Source organism: Laetiporus sulphureus (assembly GCF_001632365.1).
Source record: "Laetiporus sulphureus 93-53 unplaced genomic scaffold LAESUscaffold_76, whole genome shotgun sequence".
NCBI lineage: Eukaryota > Fungi > Basidiomycota > Agaricomycetes > Polyporales > Laetiporaceae > Laetiporus > Laetiporus sulphureus.
In genome coordinates, this window is record NW_024468585.1 from 89,102 (window position 1) to 101,441 (window position 12,340).

At 51.9% G+C, this 12,340-nt stretch overlaps 4 protein-coding genes across 4 annotated transcripts; 3 read left to right on the forward strand and 1 right to left on the reverse strand.

The window, feature by feature from the left end:
- Positions 1-936: 936 nt before the first annotated feature.
- On the reverse strand, positions 937-2,902 carry LAESUDRAFT_764430 (Mg2+ transporter protein cora-like protein; the record flags this gene model as incomplete). Its single annotated transcript, XM_040913434.1, has 13 exons — positions 937-1,051; positions 1,109-1,206; positions 1,265-1,327; positions 1,390-1,470; positions 1,532-1,674; positions 1,736-1,769; positions 1,829-2,006; positions 2,084-2,127; positions 2,184-2,294; positions 2,516-2,593; positions 2,648-2,712; positions 2,775-2,795; positions 2,845-2,902. 13 exons carry the CDS (start codon positions 2,900-2,902, stop codon positions 937-939), a joined length of 1,089 nt encoding a protein of 362 aa, XP_040758409.1.
- A 921-nt stretch (positions 2,903-3,823) lies between these two features.
- Positions 3,824-5,127, forward strand: LAESUDRAFT_732086 (uncharacterized protein). The gene is made up of 6 exons (XM_040910166.1): positions 3,824-4,102; positions 4,150-4,259; positions 4,311-4,350; positions 4,413-4,540; positions 4,597-4,758; positions 4,807-5,127. Exons 1-6 carry the CDS (start codon positions 3,929-3,931, stop codon positions 4,811-4,813), a joined length of 621 nt encoding a protein of 206 aa, XP_040758410.1. The 5' UTR covers positions 3,824-3,928; the 3' UTR covers positions 4,814-5,127.
- Positions 5,128-5,930: 803 nt separating this feature from the next.
- LAESUDRAFT_732087 (26S proteasome regulatory complex ATPase RPT6) lies at positions 5,931-7,769 on the forward strand. The gene is made up of 7 exons (XM_040910167.1): positions 5,931-6,122; positions 6,182-6,301; positions 6,353-6,964; positions 7,014-7,123; positions 7,182-7,275; positions 7,329-7,396; positions 7,469-7,769. Exons 1-7 carry the CDS (start codon positions 5,975-5,977, stop codon positions 7,520-7,522), a joined length of 1,206 nt encoding a protein of 401 aa, XP_040758411.1. The 5' UTR covers positions 5,931-5,974; the 3' UTR covers positions 7,523-7,769.
- Positions 7,770-8,242: 473 nt separating this feature from the next.
- On the forward strand, positions 8,243-12,094 carry LAESUDRAFT_687878 (P-loop containing nucleoside triphosphate hydrolase protein). Its single transcript, XM_040905971.1, has 10 exons — positions 8,243-9,026; positions 9,074-9,556; positions 9,613-9,675; positions 9,723-9,769; positions 9,828-10,212; positions 10,270-10,839; positions 10,901-11,184; positions 11,240-11,358; positions 11,418-11,523; positions 11,580-12,094. Exons 1-10 carry the CDS (start codon positions 8,398-8,400, stop codon positions 11,888-11,890), a joined length of 2,997 nt encoding a protein of 998 aa, XP_040758412.1. The 5' UTR covers positions 8,243-8,397; the 3' UTR covers positions 11,891-12,094.
- The last annotated feature ends 246 nt before the right edge of the window (positions 12,095-12,340 follow it).

Here is a 12,340-nt window from a genome sequence, read left to right on the forward strand (position 1 = left end):
AGAACCTGTGTGGAACGCAGATCGGAACGTTCACACCTAGTAGGGCGGTCAGCAAGGGAACAAGTTGACAAGTTCTGGCGAGAGCATGTGGCCCCTCGGCATTAGCCGAAGAATATGCTGTCACGGGCTAGAACGGCCCTGCCCTGAGGTCAGATTAGCAGTCACCAGGTCGACCCCCCCGCGTTTCAGCCGCAAAGCAAAGCAGTCCGGAAACAAGTTGAGGGGGGACGTCCCAGGGTCAGGGGGGATGCTTGACCGGATCGTAAACGTACCCTTTCGCGCGTTTTCTCGATTGTGTCATCATTGCCTTAGCTCTGTCGACTGTGCCCCCGGTTTTCTGCGGCAGCGTGAGCGATGATCGAATGAAGTACGATGAAGTGCAGTTCGTTTCGAGAGAATCACGACGTCTGAATGTCCCCGCAATTGAACGCGAACCCCTGTGCGCTCAGCAATATCGGTAACCGAAACTCGCGCCTCTGCCGCGGTGTTCGCGGTGGGGATCGTGGATTGGGGGGAAGGGGGGGACGAGAAGGGAGGTTGCAAGAGTCATTCGTAACGCGTGTTTCTATATACTCAAATTACAGAAGACGCAGCGGAGAATGAAACCTCGTTTCAGACACGTTTAGAGTCGAGAACGAAGGGTTGCCGCATTTGGAAGTCAAGGGTCCAAATATGGAAGGTACGTTGGGAGGAGCACAGCATCATCCTCGGTGTTCGTCAAGAAGAATATTCATCCGATTCCCTCGCCAGATGGTGTTATCATTTTCAAAATTTATAATTATACAAAGAGGATGTTTGGATAAGTTAGCATGCATGCAGTGGTTTTGTGTGCGGTATAGTATCCTCGCGGATAATGTGCAGCAATGACAATGAAGTGGTGGTAAGCGGCAGAGGCGGAGATAAATATGCACATCTACACCGCACACATCCTCATCGTCATGACCAAGGTGTCCGACGTGCGTCCCGCAGCGGATGGAACCAGCGCCCCCTCGCACGCGCGCCTGCCTTGCCATTGTTCGACGCCAGGCCCACTTTGCGGATTTTGCGCAGCCTACGGTCATCGGGAAGATCAACATCGATCGGCACCTACGTATGATGAACCACCTACGTCCGTAAGCCGCTCACGGCGAAACCAATGGCCGCGAGGATGCTGAACGTGGACATGATGCCGAAGGCCCAGTCGTGTTCTTCCATGTGACTCCTCAGCTGTGAACAACGAGCTCCGTCAGTCACCGCCGCGGACAATGCAGATTTCACCGCTCACATTCATGCCAAATAGCCCAGCCAGCAGCGTGCCGACGCCAATGCCCATCGTCCATATGGATACCTATACGTAAACGCCCCTTGTTATCAGACATGTTCCTGTTCACACCTAACGCAAGTGCTCACCTTCAAATCCAGCGCAAGCAAGGCATTACGATTAGAGTCTAACAATAGTTCTACGATCTCTTGGGTCGATTGCACGTTGCTCTGTGCAAAGAACGTGCTTCCGTGTCAACACGTTCGCGAGCCCACGAGCCCATGCACCCACCTGAATACTTTCCGCCTCATTTACAATTTCCTCCACTTGTTTGGCGAAGGACTCCAAGAGGACCTCAAGCTCTTCATGGTCACTTGGCGCGCGTGGCGTGCCATTCTTTTTATCGCTCAGATACATCGCCGCTAGATCCTCGTCTGGGAAACAGAACGATAGGGTCAGCACGAAGCAGTACCCGGCTAGGACGTACAAACTGACCTTGCTCAAGAACTTCCTCCAACGCTTCTTGCACCTATCTCGCAACAAATTCAGAATTGTTTCAAACGAGGGCAACAATCATCGACACCGTACCAGCTTTGCCCTATTCTGAAAACCTGCCAACCGTCTCGAATAATGAAGCAGCCGTTTGAACCGATCATGATCTATATCATCCTCAAGCTCCACAAGTAACCCGCCAACTAGATTGCGGGTGAACACCATGTCCGTCTCCAGAGCACCAAGCACCGATAAAAGAATCGACTCCAGCGCGCTACGTAAGAGGGGGGGCCGCTAGAATGGTGAGAAAATGTTCATCCAGACACGCATAGACCAGCAGGAGGCGCTCACCGAAACTCATACGGCAGGCCGGAGCTCTTGATTTTCAAATTTTGCTGAGTCGCGCAGCCCGTGAGCAGGGGCAATGTGGGAGATGCGCACGAGTGCGTACCTCGAGGTACTCCAGAAAGGATGAATGAACCCGCGAGTCCGCGGATCCGAACGTGTCGAACAAAACGACGGCATCGGCTTTGATAAGTGCACGAATGTGCAATATATTCACCTGAAATGATTCTCCAAATCAGAACCTGACGATAAGATGTGCGCAGCTGCTCTCATATTGATAGCTCGCCTGGCGCTCGGCAAGCAGAACAGCCTCGCAGACAGCTAATATATATCTCCAGCATCCCACTCCACACAGGACGCCCGAGAAGCGGCCGACTATCCGCACATCGCGCACATGCGAGCTATCGATACGAGAAGTGAGGCGGACGAGATACTCACGAGGATGACTTCCTTCCGCACGAGGATGGTGGGGACAAGGTTGGGGATCCTCGAGTCAATTTTACGAAGGTCACGGGGCTGTGTCCTGGACGCTCAGAACATGCACACTGCTATGGAAGGAACTTCACTTACGTTCAGACGGTGCTCTGCGCATAGATCCGCCCTTCTGAATAGACCGGAGACCGTCGTAACATTGCCTGCCCTCACCGCACGAAATCGTTTGAATGGTGTCCACCATTCAATGCATTTCAGCACGCACCTTCAGAGTCCAGGATCGTGCCTGCACGCCGGTCAGAAGGTGTGAAGCGCAGCAACGCATTAGAACTCACATCTCAGCATGAGGTCGGGATTAGGCCGCTCCTGCATCTTCTTCGCCATAATTGCCATCTTGACGGACTCCTCATGCTCCCCCGGGAGCTCATCAGGTGGCTCGTTCGGGCGCGGAGAGAGCTTCGGCAGCCAAGACAGATGTCTCCGGAGGACAGCACAAGTCGAGCATGGAGCTGCAGATCTTTTATGCGCCCAGTCATCGTAACAAAGAGCCGTGAAACAAGAAGCCGCAGAAAACCTGGAGCGGGTATACTGGTGACAGGTTCTCCGGAGACCAGCCGTTTGTGCGAGACCGCGAGAAAGGCTGCGCGCAGAGGGCACGCCCAAAAAGCCTCTTACATGGCTCGCTACCGCCCTGCAGAGCACCGTATGCATGCGCGGGAAGCGTCGAGAACCAGCAACGATGCAGCCACAAAGCACCGGTCGACGAACAGCAGAACGTGCAAAGCAGCATGCGCACAAGCGCCCGCGACCTGAGCGGTGGGCGTCTAGCGTGCTCGTTCGGGAAAGTGAAGTCAAAGGGCGCAATTATTGCGTTGCAGATCATACCCTCACGGTCCTCCGGTCACACACTCAGAGTCTATAGCGTAAATGAGGGTGCGGCTACTCCGCAATGTCGGGAGTGGGAACTTCAGTCCGGATGAATTAGCAGAGCACTTCTTTCGGAGGAGACCACCCGGGACGATTCGTCTCCCGCGTATGCACGGATCGCTCGCAGGCATGAAGCATTCAGTGAAGAGCTGTGTCTACAGCAGATAGCGAATGTGCAATAAATTTCGCAATCGTTCGTATTGACTGACGGCACAACGCTATGTTCGCCGGACCAACCAGAGCGCGTGGTATGGACATGTGATGAGGACGTGTTCCTCTTTCAAACGGTAGCGGCAGATGCATGTCCTCGATATGTAGCACGAACGAGCTAGGCCGGCAGGTTTTTCGTATCCTCATCAGATGCCTCTCGTTCCCCGGCGCTGTCCTTCCATCGGCCGTTGATAAAGGCACCGGGTCTCAATGCCTCTGGCTTTCCACCCTCATCTTCGCTTTGGTTCTCGATCGACTTCGCGGCCTCAGCACAGTACATGAATGCGATGGCTGCAGCTCGACGCTGCTTTGGATCCTCGCTCGAGCATGCATGAAACAAGCCGGCTTGTGGAGGCTGCGGCGGCACTGTCGGCGCTGTTGCGGGAGCGTGAAGTTCCTCATGCGTTTCATGGGAATTTTCTGACCGCCGTTCTGTCCAATGCAACCCATGCCGATGTAAGTGTGTTCTATTTCCTGTCTGTTATATCGCTGATGTAGTACAGGAAATATACTGCATAGTCGAAGGGGGAAGCACTCACCCTTTCCGCAGAGTACGACAGGCTTGCGAGAAAAGCGAAGATTTCACGACAACAGTATCGCCGTGGATCAGCCGGTACGTCTCCCTGAGAGTGCAAATGTCCACTGAGTGACCGGACAAATGAAGTTTGCATGCGACCTACCGCCGGTTCATTCCTGTCATTGACGTAAGTCTCTCCGCATCTGTGCAGTGACATCTCACAGTGTGTGTATTCTCCTACAAATATAGATTGAAATACTGCCTGCAGGCGAGCAAGGTCCCAGGCGGCTCGACGGAACCACAGTGATGGTGATTGGTGGTGTCCCCTTTCTAACAATATCCGAATTCATCAGGGCGAAGCTGAAGGCCTGGACACTGTAAGCACCGTCCGTTCTTCCCCTCAGTCCTCATGATCAAATCACGCCTCGCATAGACGGGGACTCGAACGCGATGCTCAAGACATCATTTTCGCAACAACGCACTACTGGGATCGCGCGGACATCAATCGCATCCCGGAGCAAGAGATGAACGAGTTCGTCCGTCAACACAAAAGCATTGCACCTGGGTGGGCGCAGCTCAAACGGAAGTACGGGATGTGAGTCATCCAGCAGCAAAGGTGACGTCGGCTTGACTCTTTTCCCAGGTCATAAAATGGCGTCTGGGCCCTACGGAAGACAATGGGCCCACATCAAAAGAGGTACCTCGTGATGAGCGGTGCCAACGAAGCCTATGGCAGCGGTCCGTCAAAGCAGCCGGACCCTCCACGGGCGTATGCTGTCTCGCAGTCTATCGGTTACTCACCATGCGAATAGAGTTGTTCAAAATCCTGTGGACGGTTCTTCGGATTGTGAAACCTCTACCTTCTGTGGTCCTATATGCACCCCATTTCGCACGGACAGGTCCGCTTCCAGAAGTTATCGAATCACTTTGTTGTCGCCGTTTACGCCGATAAGCTATTCAGTAAAGAGGCTAGAGTGACCGATCCTGGTGAGTGGAGACGTGAAACAAGGGACAGTCCCCATGAGGCGAACGAAGCCCAAAGACACGGACTCAGACTTTGTCTATTACGTTGGGCTGCAGTTCGCAATGGGCTGTGATCTGCATATGTATCAAAAGAGGCATACGAGCTTTGATTAGGGCGATATGGCCGTAGGTCTGCTGACCCAAGCATCTCTCAAGAGCGTAAGGAAGGGAATTTTGAGAAAGTAGCGGAGACCGCCGACAGCCAAACAGATGGAGCTATGCTGAGTAAGCCTATCACTAGCAAGTTCTGAATTCAATACGTCGTCAGGAGGCTCTGTCACAATCTGGAGGGACTTCCCTGCAATTCGTGCGAAACGGCACGCCATCAGAGCACGCCAGAAAGGTTTCCTACGTAGCATCCGCGCTGCTGACGGTGCCAAGAGCGTCATCGTCGCTTCTAATGAATGGCGACTATTCGCTTAGCGTGCTTAACCCTTAAAATGAGCAGTATTTGCGGGTATTACCAGATGGATTATGTTTCGCCCTTCTAGCATGAGGAACTTGAAGCCTAAAAAACCTGCTATCCGTGGGACATCTCGCTGAAGTGGTCTGTAGAGTGCCCAGAAGGCATTCTGTTAAATTCTGTCCTTCCAAGGTATGCAGATGAAAGACGAGTCAAAAGAGTGCAACTCGAAGGGTTTGACCGACGAGATCGACGCCTCCCCTTGTGTACGATCAGAATCTGGATCACGTGATGTAGTACGCGTCCTTTGAGCGTTTAGCGCACCTGACGCGGACTTCAGTCTCAGTCTGTCATCCTGTTCATCCCCTCACTCCATATCCTCGCCATGCCCGTAGCTATTCTCACACCTTCACAACCCGTTGGCATAAAGTCCTACTACCAAGCGAAGATCGAGGCTTCGGAGCTCGACATCAATCAGAAGACCCAGAACTTGCGCCGGTTAGAGGCACAGCGGAACGCGCTCAATGCTCGAGGTAAGGATGGCCACATACATGAAAGTGATCCTAAGCCGATAATTCACAATTGCTTCTAGTACGTCTGCTTCGTGAGGAGCTGCAGCTGCTCCATGAGCCAGGCAGCTATGTTGGCGAAGTGGTAAGAGCTATGGGTAAGAACAAGGTGTTGGTAAAGGTGCAGCCTGAGGGCAAATATAGTGAGTTACCTGTGGTCATAATCATGCATCATTACTTATGAATACACACAGTTGTCGACTTCGACCCCGACATCGATGTCACGACTCTCAAGCCATCACTACGCGTCGCTCTCCGTTCGGACTCCTACACAATACACAAGATCCTCCCCAACAAGGTCGATCCACTTGTGTCCCTGATGATGGTCGAGAAGGTGCCCGACAGCACATATGAGATGGTCGGTGGTCTCGACAAACAAATTACGGAAATCAAGGAAGTCATCGAGTTGCCCGTCAAGCACCCGGAGCTTTTCGAGTCCCTCGGTATCGCGCAGCCAAAGGGTGTCCTGCTTTATGGACCTCCCGGAACAGGCAAGACACTTCTGGCGCGTGCTGTCGCGCACCACACCGACTGCAAGTTCATCCGTGTCTCCGGCTCCGAGCTCGTGCAGAAGTACATCGGCGAGGGCAGCCGGATGGTCCGCGAGCTGTTCGTCATGGCGCGGGAACATGCACCGAGCATCATATTCATGGACGAGATCGACTCTATTGGTAGTTCGAGAGGAGAGAGCGGATCGGGCGGTGGCGACTCGGAAGTGCAGCGGACGATGTTGGAGCTGCTGAACCAGCTTGACGGATTCGAGCCTACGAAGAACATTAAGGTTATCATGGCAACAAATCGAATTGGTGAGTGCGATTGCCATGTGTCTTCTGCCGGTTCTCAAGTTACTTACAGATATTCTCGACTCGGCGCTGCTCCGGCCGGGTCGCATTGATCGAAAGATCGAGTTCCCGCCGCCGGGCCCCGAGGCCCGCGTTGCCATTCTTCGCATTCATTCTCGAAAGGTTCGTATTTTGGAAGGCGTCTGTAGAGTGCAGTATCCACGACGGTGTTTTTTCATAGATGTCTTTGCAACGTGGTATCAACTTGCGTGCTTTGGCGGAGAAGATGGGTCAGTGCTCAGGAGCCGAGGTTCGCGGAATTTGCACGGAGGCGGGTAAGTTGCTATCTTCGGTCGTCCGCCATGTTCTTCTCACCAAGTATCTCCAGGTATGTATGCATTGCGGGAGCGGAGGCAACATGTCACACAGGAGGATTTCGAGTTTGCGGTTGCGAAGGTAAGATCGTTTTCTATGATGCAGCTTCCCGCTTCATTTGATGGATTTATTCACCATCTTTTGTATTCGCAGGTTCTCAAGAAGAACCAGGAGGGCAACACGTCGGTCAACAAGCTGTTCTCTTGATCCGTTATGTTACTGTATTCGATATTTGATCTGTCTTCTCTACGATGCATTCTTTTCCGATCCTGGATCCAAAACAAATGCATGATGTCGAGCACTAAGCGTCAGGCATTCTCTTAGCTGCGTTAAGTTATCACAGTCCGTGATCACTATGATAGTGACTATCGTCAAACGCGTGTTCTCCTTATCATACAACACTTTCCCACTTGGAACGGCATGGCGAGTTATAAATTGTTGATTTGGGCGTCGCGATTCCATCAAGGCAATACGTGAGTCATGAGCGTCAGTTCCCGTGTGCTGAGTCCTCTTCTTAGCTCTATCTGGGACACGACGGAAAACAGTGCATCTTTGCTGGAGGCGCTGACGATTTGAGCTCGGTATGCCTTGACTCGGTAACTGTGCTTTTCTCTAGCCATTTTCGGCATGAGGTCATTTATGTTGTTTTCCTGAAGAAGACCCGACTTCCGAGATGGTCAGCGCTGTGTCCGCGTGCCGAGGATGGAATTAGCGACGGCCAGTGCTAAAGCGCGCGAGGATCCTCTTTTACAGGTTCATTTTTTATGCATTCTCATTCTGCGATGAAAAATGCTCAATAGGCGACGCTAACAATGTAGGATCACAACTCATTGTCTTGATGACCACCTTTCACTACAGAAGAAAGTTGCGCCATGCTAAAAGCATCCGAAGGGTTGACGTTGAACTCTATTTCACTTCCGAGTTAGGATTCTTCTTCCCCGCGGCATCCTAGGATCACAGAGCTAGGCGCACTCGCCTCGAGGATAAACACAAGGGAAAATGCAGGCGCCCACCATATATATGGTACACACAAAAGAAGTCGTGGCAAAGCAGTGGTTGCCATTGTTCCCCCGCTCATCGTCATGGTCCAAATTTGCACGCAACTCCTGTCGACTGGAGCGTGTACGCTCCCGTCGTGCCCATCGAGTCACGATGTACACATTTGCAGACTATGCGGCGTCCTTTGCTACACATCCAACGATTATCGGGCTCACCTACGTGGCAAAGTGCACAAGAAGAAGACCCTCGGCCGCTCCGTAATATATCATTGCTCGATCTGCAATACTAATTTACATGCTTTTGGGTGGATAACACATGTAGAAGGCAAACGTCACAAAGCACATGCGAAGGTGCAGTGCGTGGATCCAGCCGTCGAGCCTGAGGAGGAAGCCACGTTACCTGGGCATACTTTTTGTAACGTCTGTGGTATTAACGTTCGACAGAGTCACTGGGAATTTCACCTCGGTTCGCCCTCACACGTCAAGAAAGTGCTGTTTACGAAATACGAGGCGGCGGTTGATGAAGCCGAAAAGAACAAACACGGCGTAGACGTCTCCCATGGCGAAGATGGGCTGGATTTTGGTGTTGTCGAACTTCAGTCTGCGAGCACAGGAGTGAGAATGACACTTAGTGTAAGCAACACTGTACCATTGGAGCAACTCATCCTAGAAGATGTGAAGATGTCGAATAGCTCGCCGCGTAGGCCATCCACGTGAGTGAATTCCACGTTCATGATGATCTCTTCCTGAACTAGTGTAGTTTTTCGCTATCATTTCCAGCTCATCCTGCAGCGATCATATATGGTCGTCCGCTTAATATCGAAGTCAGCTTTCAGCGTCATTTCCGAGGAAGATATGAGGACCGCATTGAGTTGGTGCTCAGGGATACTGCGCTTAACAAGACTTTCATCATCGTACGGCCTGTCAGAGTTACGGTAGGAAGCAAAGCCGATCATGATCTGCTCAAACCTGTCGCCCCCTACATTCCTCGAAAGCGAACCAGACGCGATCCTGAATTGGACGTTATACCTGGTGTACCACCGCCTGCATTGCGTGCGGTCCCGTACGTGACTAAGCTGCCGTGGGCTGAGATTCCCAAGAGGATCTCGGCTGCTCTTGCACAAGGTTCTCTAGATCAACAGATAGCCTTTTTCCGTGATACGGAACTTCCCCGAGTGTTGAACAGCGCAAATCATAGTCGCCATTTCAAGACATTGTTATGGATAGAAGAGCATAGGATGGAGTGCGTCACAAGCCTCTGATATTGCTAGTGAGACATTTGACTTGTTTGATTGGCAGAAACGACTTGCAGATATACGACATACCCGATGCACAAATGAGGAAGTACAACCAGTACTACTAGTAAGCTCGTCCACGTCCAGTCCAATAGTTCACTAACGCCGTATCAGTCTATCGGTTCCAGGTCTGGCGGAGAAACGTCCGAGCGTCCTTGTCGGTGAGTTTCAAGAGTGTCTGTTGGTCGCTCTGCCCCCTCACCTATGACGAGTCAACAGGCGACATAGTCTTAGTCCAGCCACACGGCGCTGATACAGGGCGCTGGTATGAAGGGCACGTCCATGTGGTTCATAAGGAAGAAGTGGGGCTCTGCTTCCATGGTTCATTCCAAGGTCATCAGCCGAGTCAACTGTATAACGTTCGCTTCAAGTTAAATCGAATCCCTTTGCGTCGCCAACACCAGGCTCTGGATACGGCCTTCGACCCCGATCGGGTACTGTTGCCGGAGCAGGCGCACTTTGTGACAACGGCAATCCCATCTCCCATCGGTATACGGGCCTACATCTATAACAGTCTTATCATCAGCAATCCCCCTCAACTACAGGCCATCACATCCATCAGCGAGCAGCCGGCGGGTTCGCCACCTTTCGTGATCTTTGGGCCGTGAGCTGTCTGTTCTGTCAGTACATACTTGAGATGCTCATCTATTCACCGCAACAGCCCTGGTACCGGAAAAACGATCACAGTGGTCGAGTGCATACGCCAGATCCAACGCCTAAATCCTCGCGCTCGCATACTAGTGTGTGCGCCGAGCAACAGCGCGGCCGACCTCATCGCGTCTCGTCTCTCGATGCTCAGCACGAGCGAGATGTTCAGGTTCTACGCGCCTTCCAGGCAGAAGAATCAAGTTCCCGATGAACTGCTCCCGTACAGCTATACATCCCCGCAGTCTAACCATTTCTCCACACCACCCGTCGGTGTACTCAAGCGCTATCGCGTCATCGTTTCTACATGCGTCTCTGCTTCCTTCGCTCACGGAGTCGGAATGCCACGCGGGCACTTCACACACATATTTGTGGACGAGGCGGGCCAGGCAACAGAGCCCGAAGTTATGGTGGCAGTCAGAACGATGGCGGACAACAATACGAACATTGTGCTATCCGGCGATCCCAAGCAACTAGGGCCCATCATACGTTCTGGCGTTGCACGGGCACTAGGGCTCGAGAAAAGCTATCTGGAGCGATTGATGCAGCGTCAAGCGTACGATGAAATCTCCGGCCGTGGGCTTTCGTACGTGATCGTCGTTGATTATGCAAAATTTGCTGACGCTGAACTTCGCTCATGTCTCAAGGGTCATCAAATTGGTTCAAAACTTTAGATCGCATCCGACCATCTTGAAGTTCCCCAATGAGAGGTTCTACAAGGGCGATTTGCAACCATGTGGCAGTCCCACCGTCATTGATTCCTTCTTGGGTTCCCCTTTACTTGTGAACAAGAAGTTCCCTGTTGTTATGCATGCGATTTCTGGCAAAGACGATCGTGAGGCTTCCTCTCCTTCATTCTTCAACATAGACGAGGTCTTGCAAGTGAAAGATTACGTCCAACGTCTTCGAAGCGACAGATATTTCCGCATCAGTGAGCGCTCTACTCCTCGTCCCATATGTCGAGATGTTGACGACCTCCAATTCAGCCGATGCCCAGATTGGTGTCATCGCCCCATATCACGCTCAATGCATGAAGATTCGCACTGCATTGCGTGGTGTCGCAGATGAGGTAAAGATTGGCAGTGTGGAGGAGTTTCAGGGGCAGGTCAGTAGTTACCACAAGCCATTGCGGCTATAACTCTCTGATGTTCTTCACCTGCACAGGAGCGCCAGGTGATCATTATATCAACTGTTCGTTCAAGTCAAGAGTTTGTAGAGTATGATCTGAGACATACACTTGGATTTGTCGCCAATCCTCGACGCTTCAATGGTATGGCTCATCTCCAGCTCAACGATGCCTTTAACTGATAGCTATCGACAACATAGTTGCGGTGACACGTGCACAAGCGCTGCTCATCATCATCGGCGACTCAAATGTGCTTTCATTGGATCCTCTCTGGCGCTCATTTCTCAACTACGTCTATGAAAACGGCGGGTGGACTGGTGACGAACCGTCATGGGATACACGCGAGGCGGTCGACGAAGCTGGCGGATATGATGAAACGATCAGGGATTCCGCCATTTCGGACATGAACGATTTTGCTCGAAGGATGGAGATGCTAACTCTGGATGGTATGATATCCACGGATGCGGACGATGATGGTAATGTGGACAGACCCTGGCGCGAGGTCGAGTGAGCTCGCATCAGGTTTTCCAATAATCATGATATATAGATACTCCAAATAGGCTAGACCTTATCTATTGCCATACATTAATTATTCGTTGTGCATGTTGTCTCTCCTCCGAGCTGCCTTGCTATGCTGTGATGCTTCATATTGTATTCTTTTCAGAGTATCGATGGTGACCTCTTTACTCGCCGTGCCGAGAGGGTTCCTTCCAAGAATTGCGTTGTGTGGAGGGCAAATCGACGGCTCGGCAACTGACCGAGTTGCTGAGCATTCTTGCGTACTGTATAATGCAAGCCACGCATAATCCATGCCATTCATGACATCTTCTACTGTCAAGAAGGAGACAAAATGGCAGTCGAAGATCTGTCCAAGTTTCTCTCTGTGTAAACACAGATCTAGTCTCCCGTGGGCAGGCGAGACAATCTCCGCGGGAACGCTCCGGATATCCTCCGAAAGCCT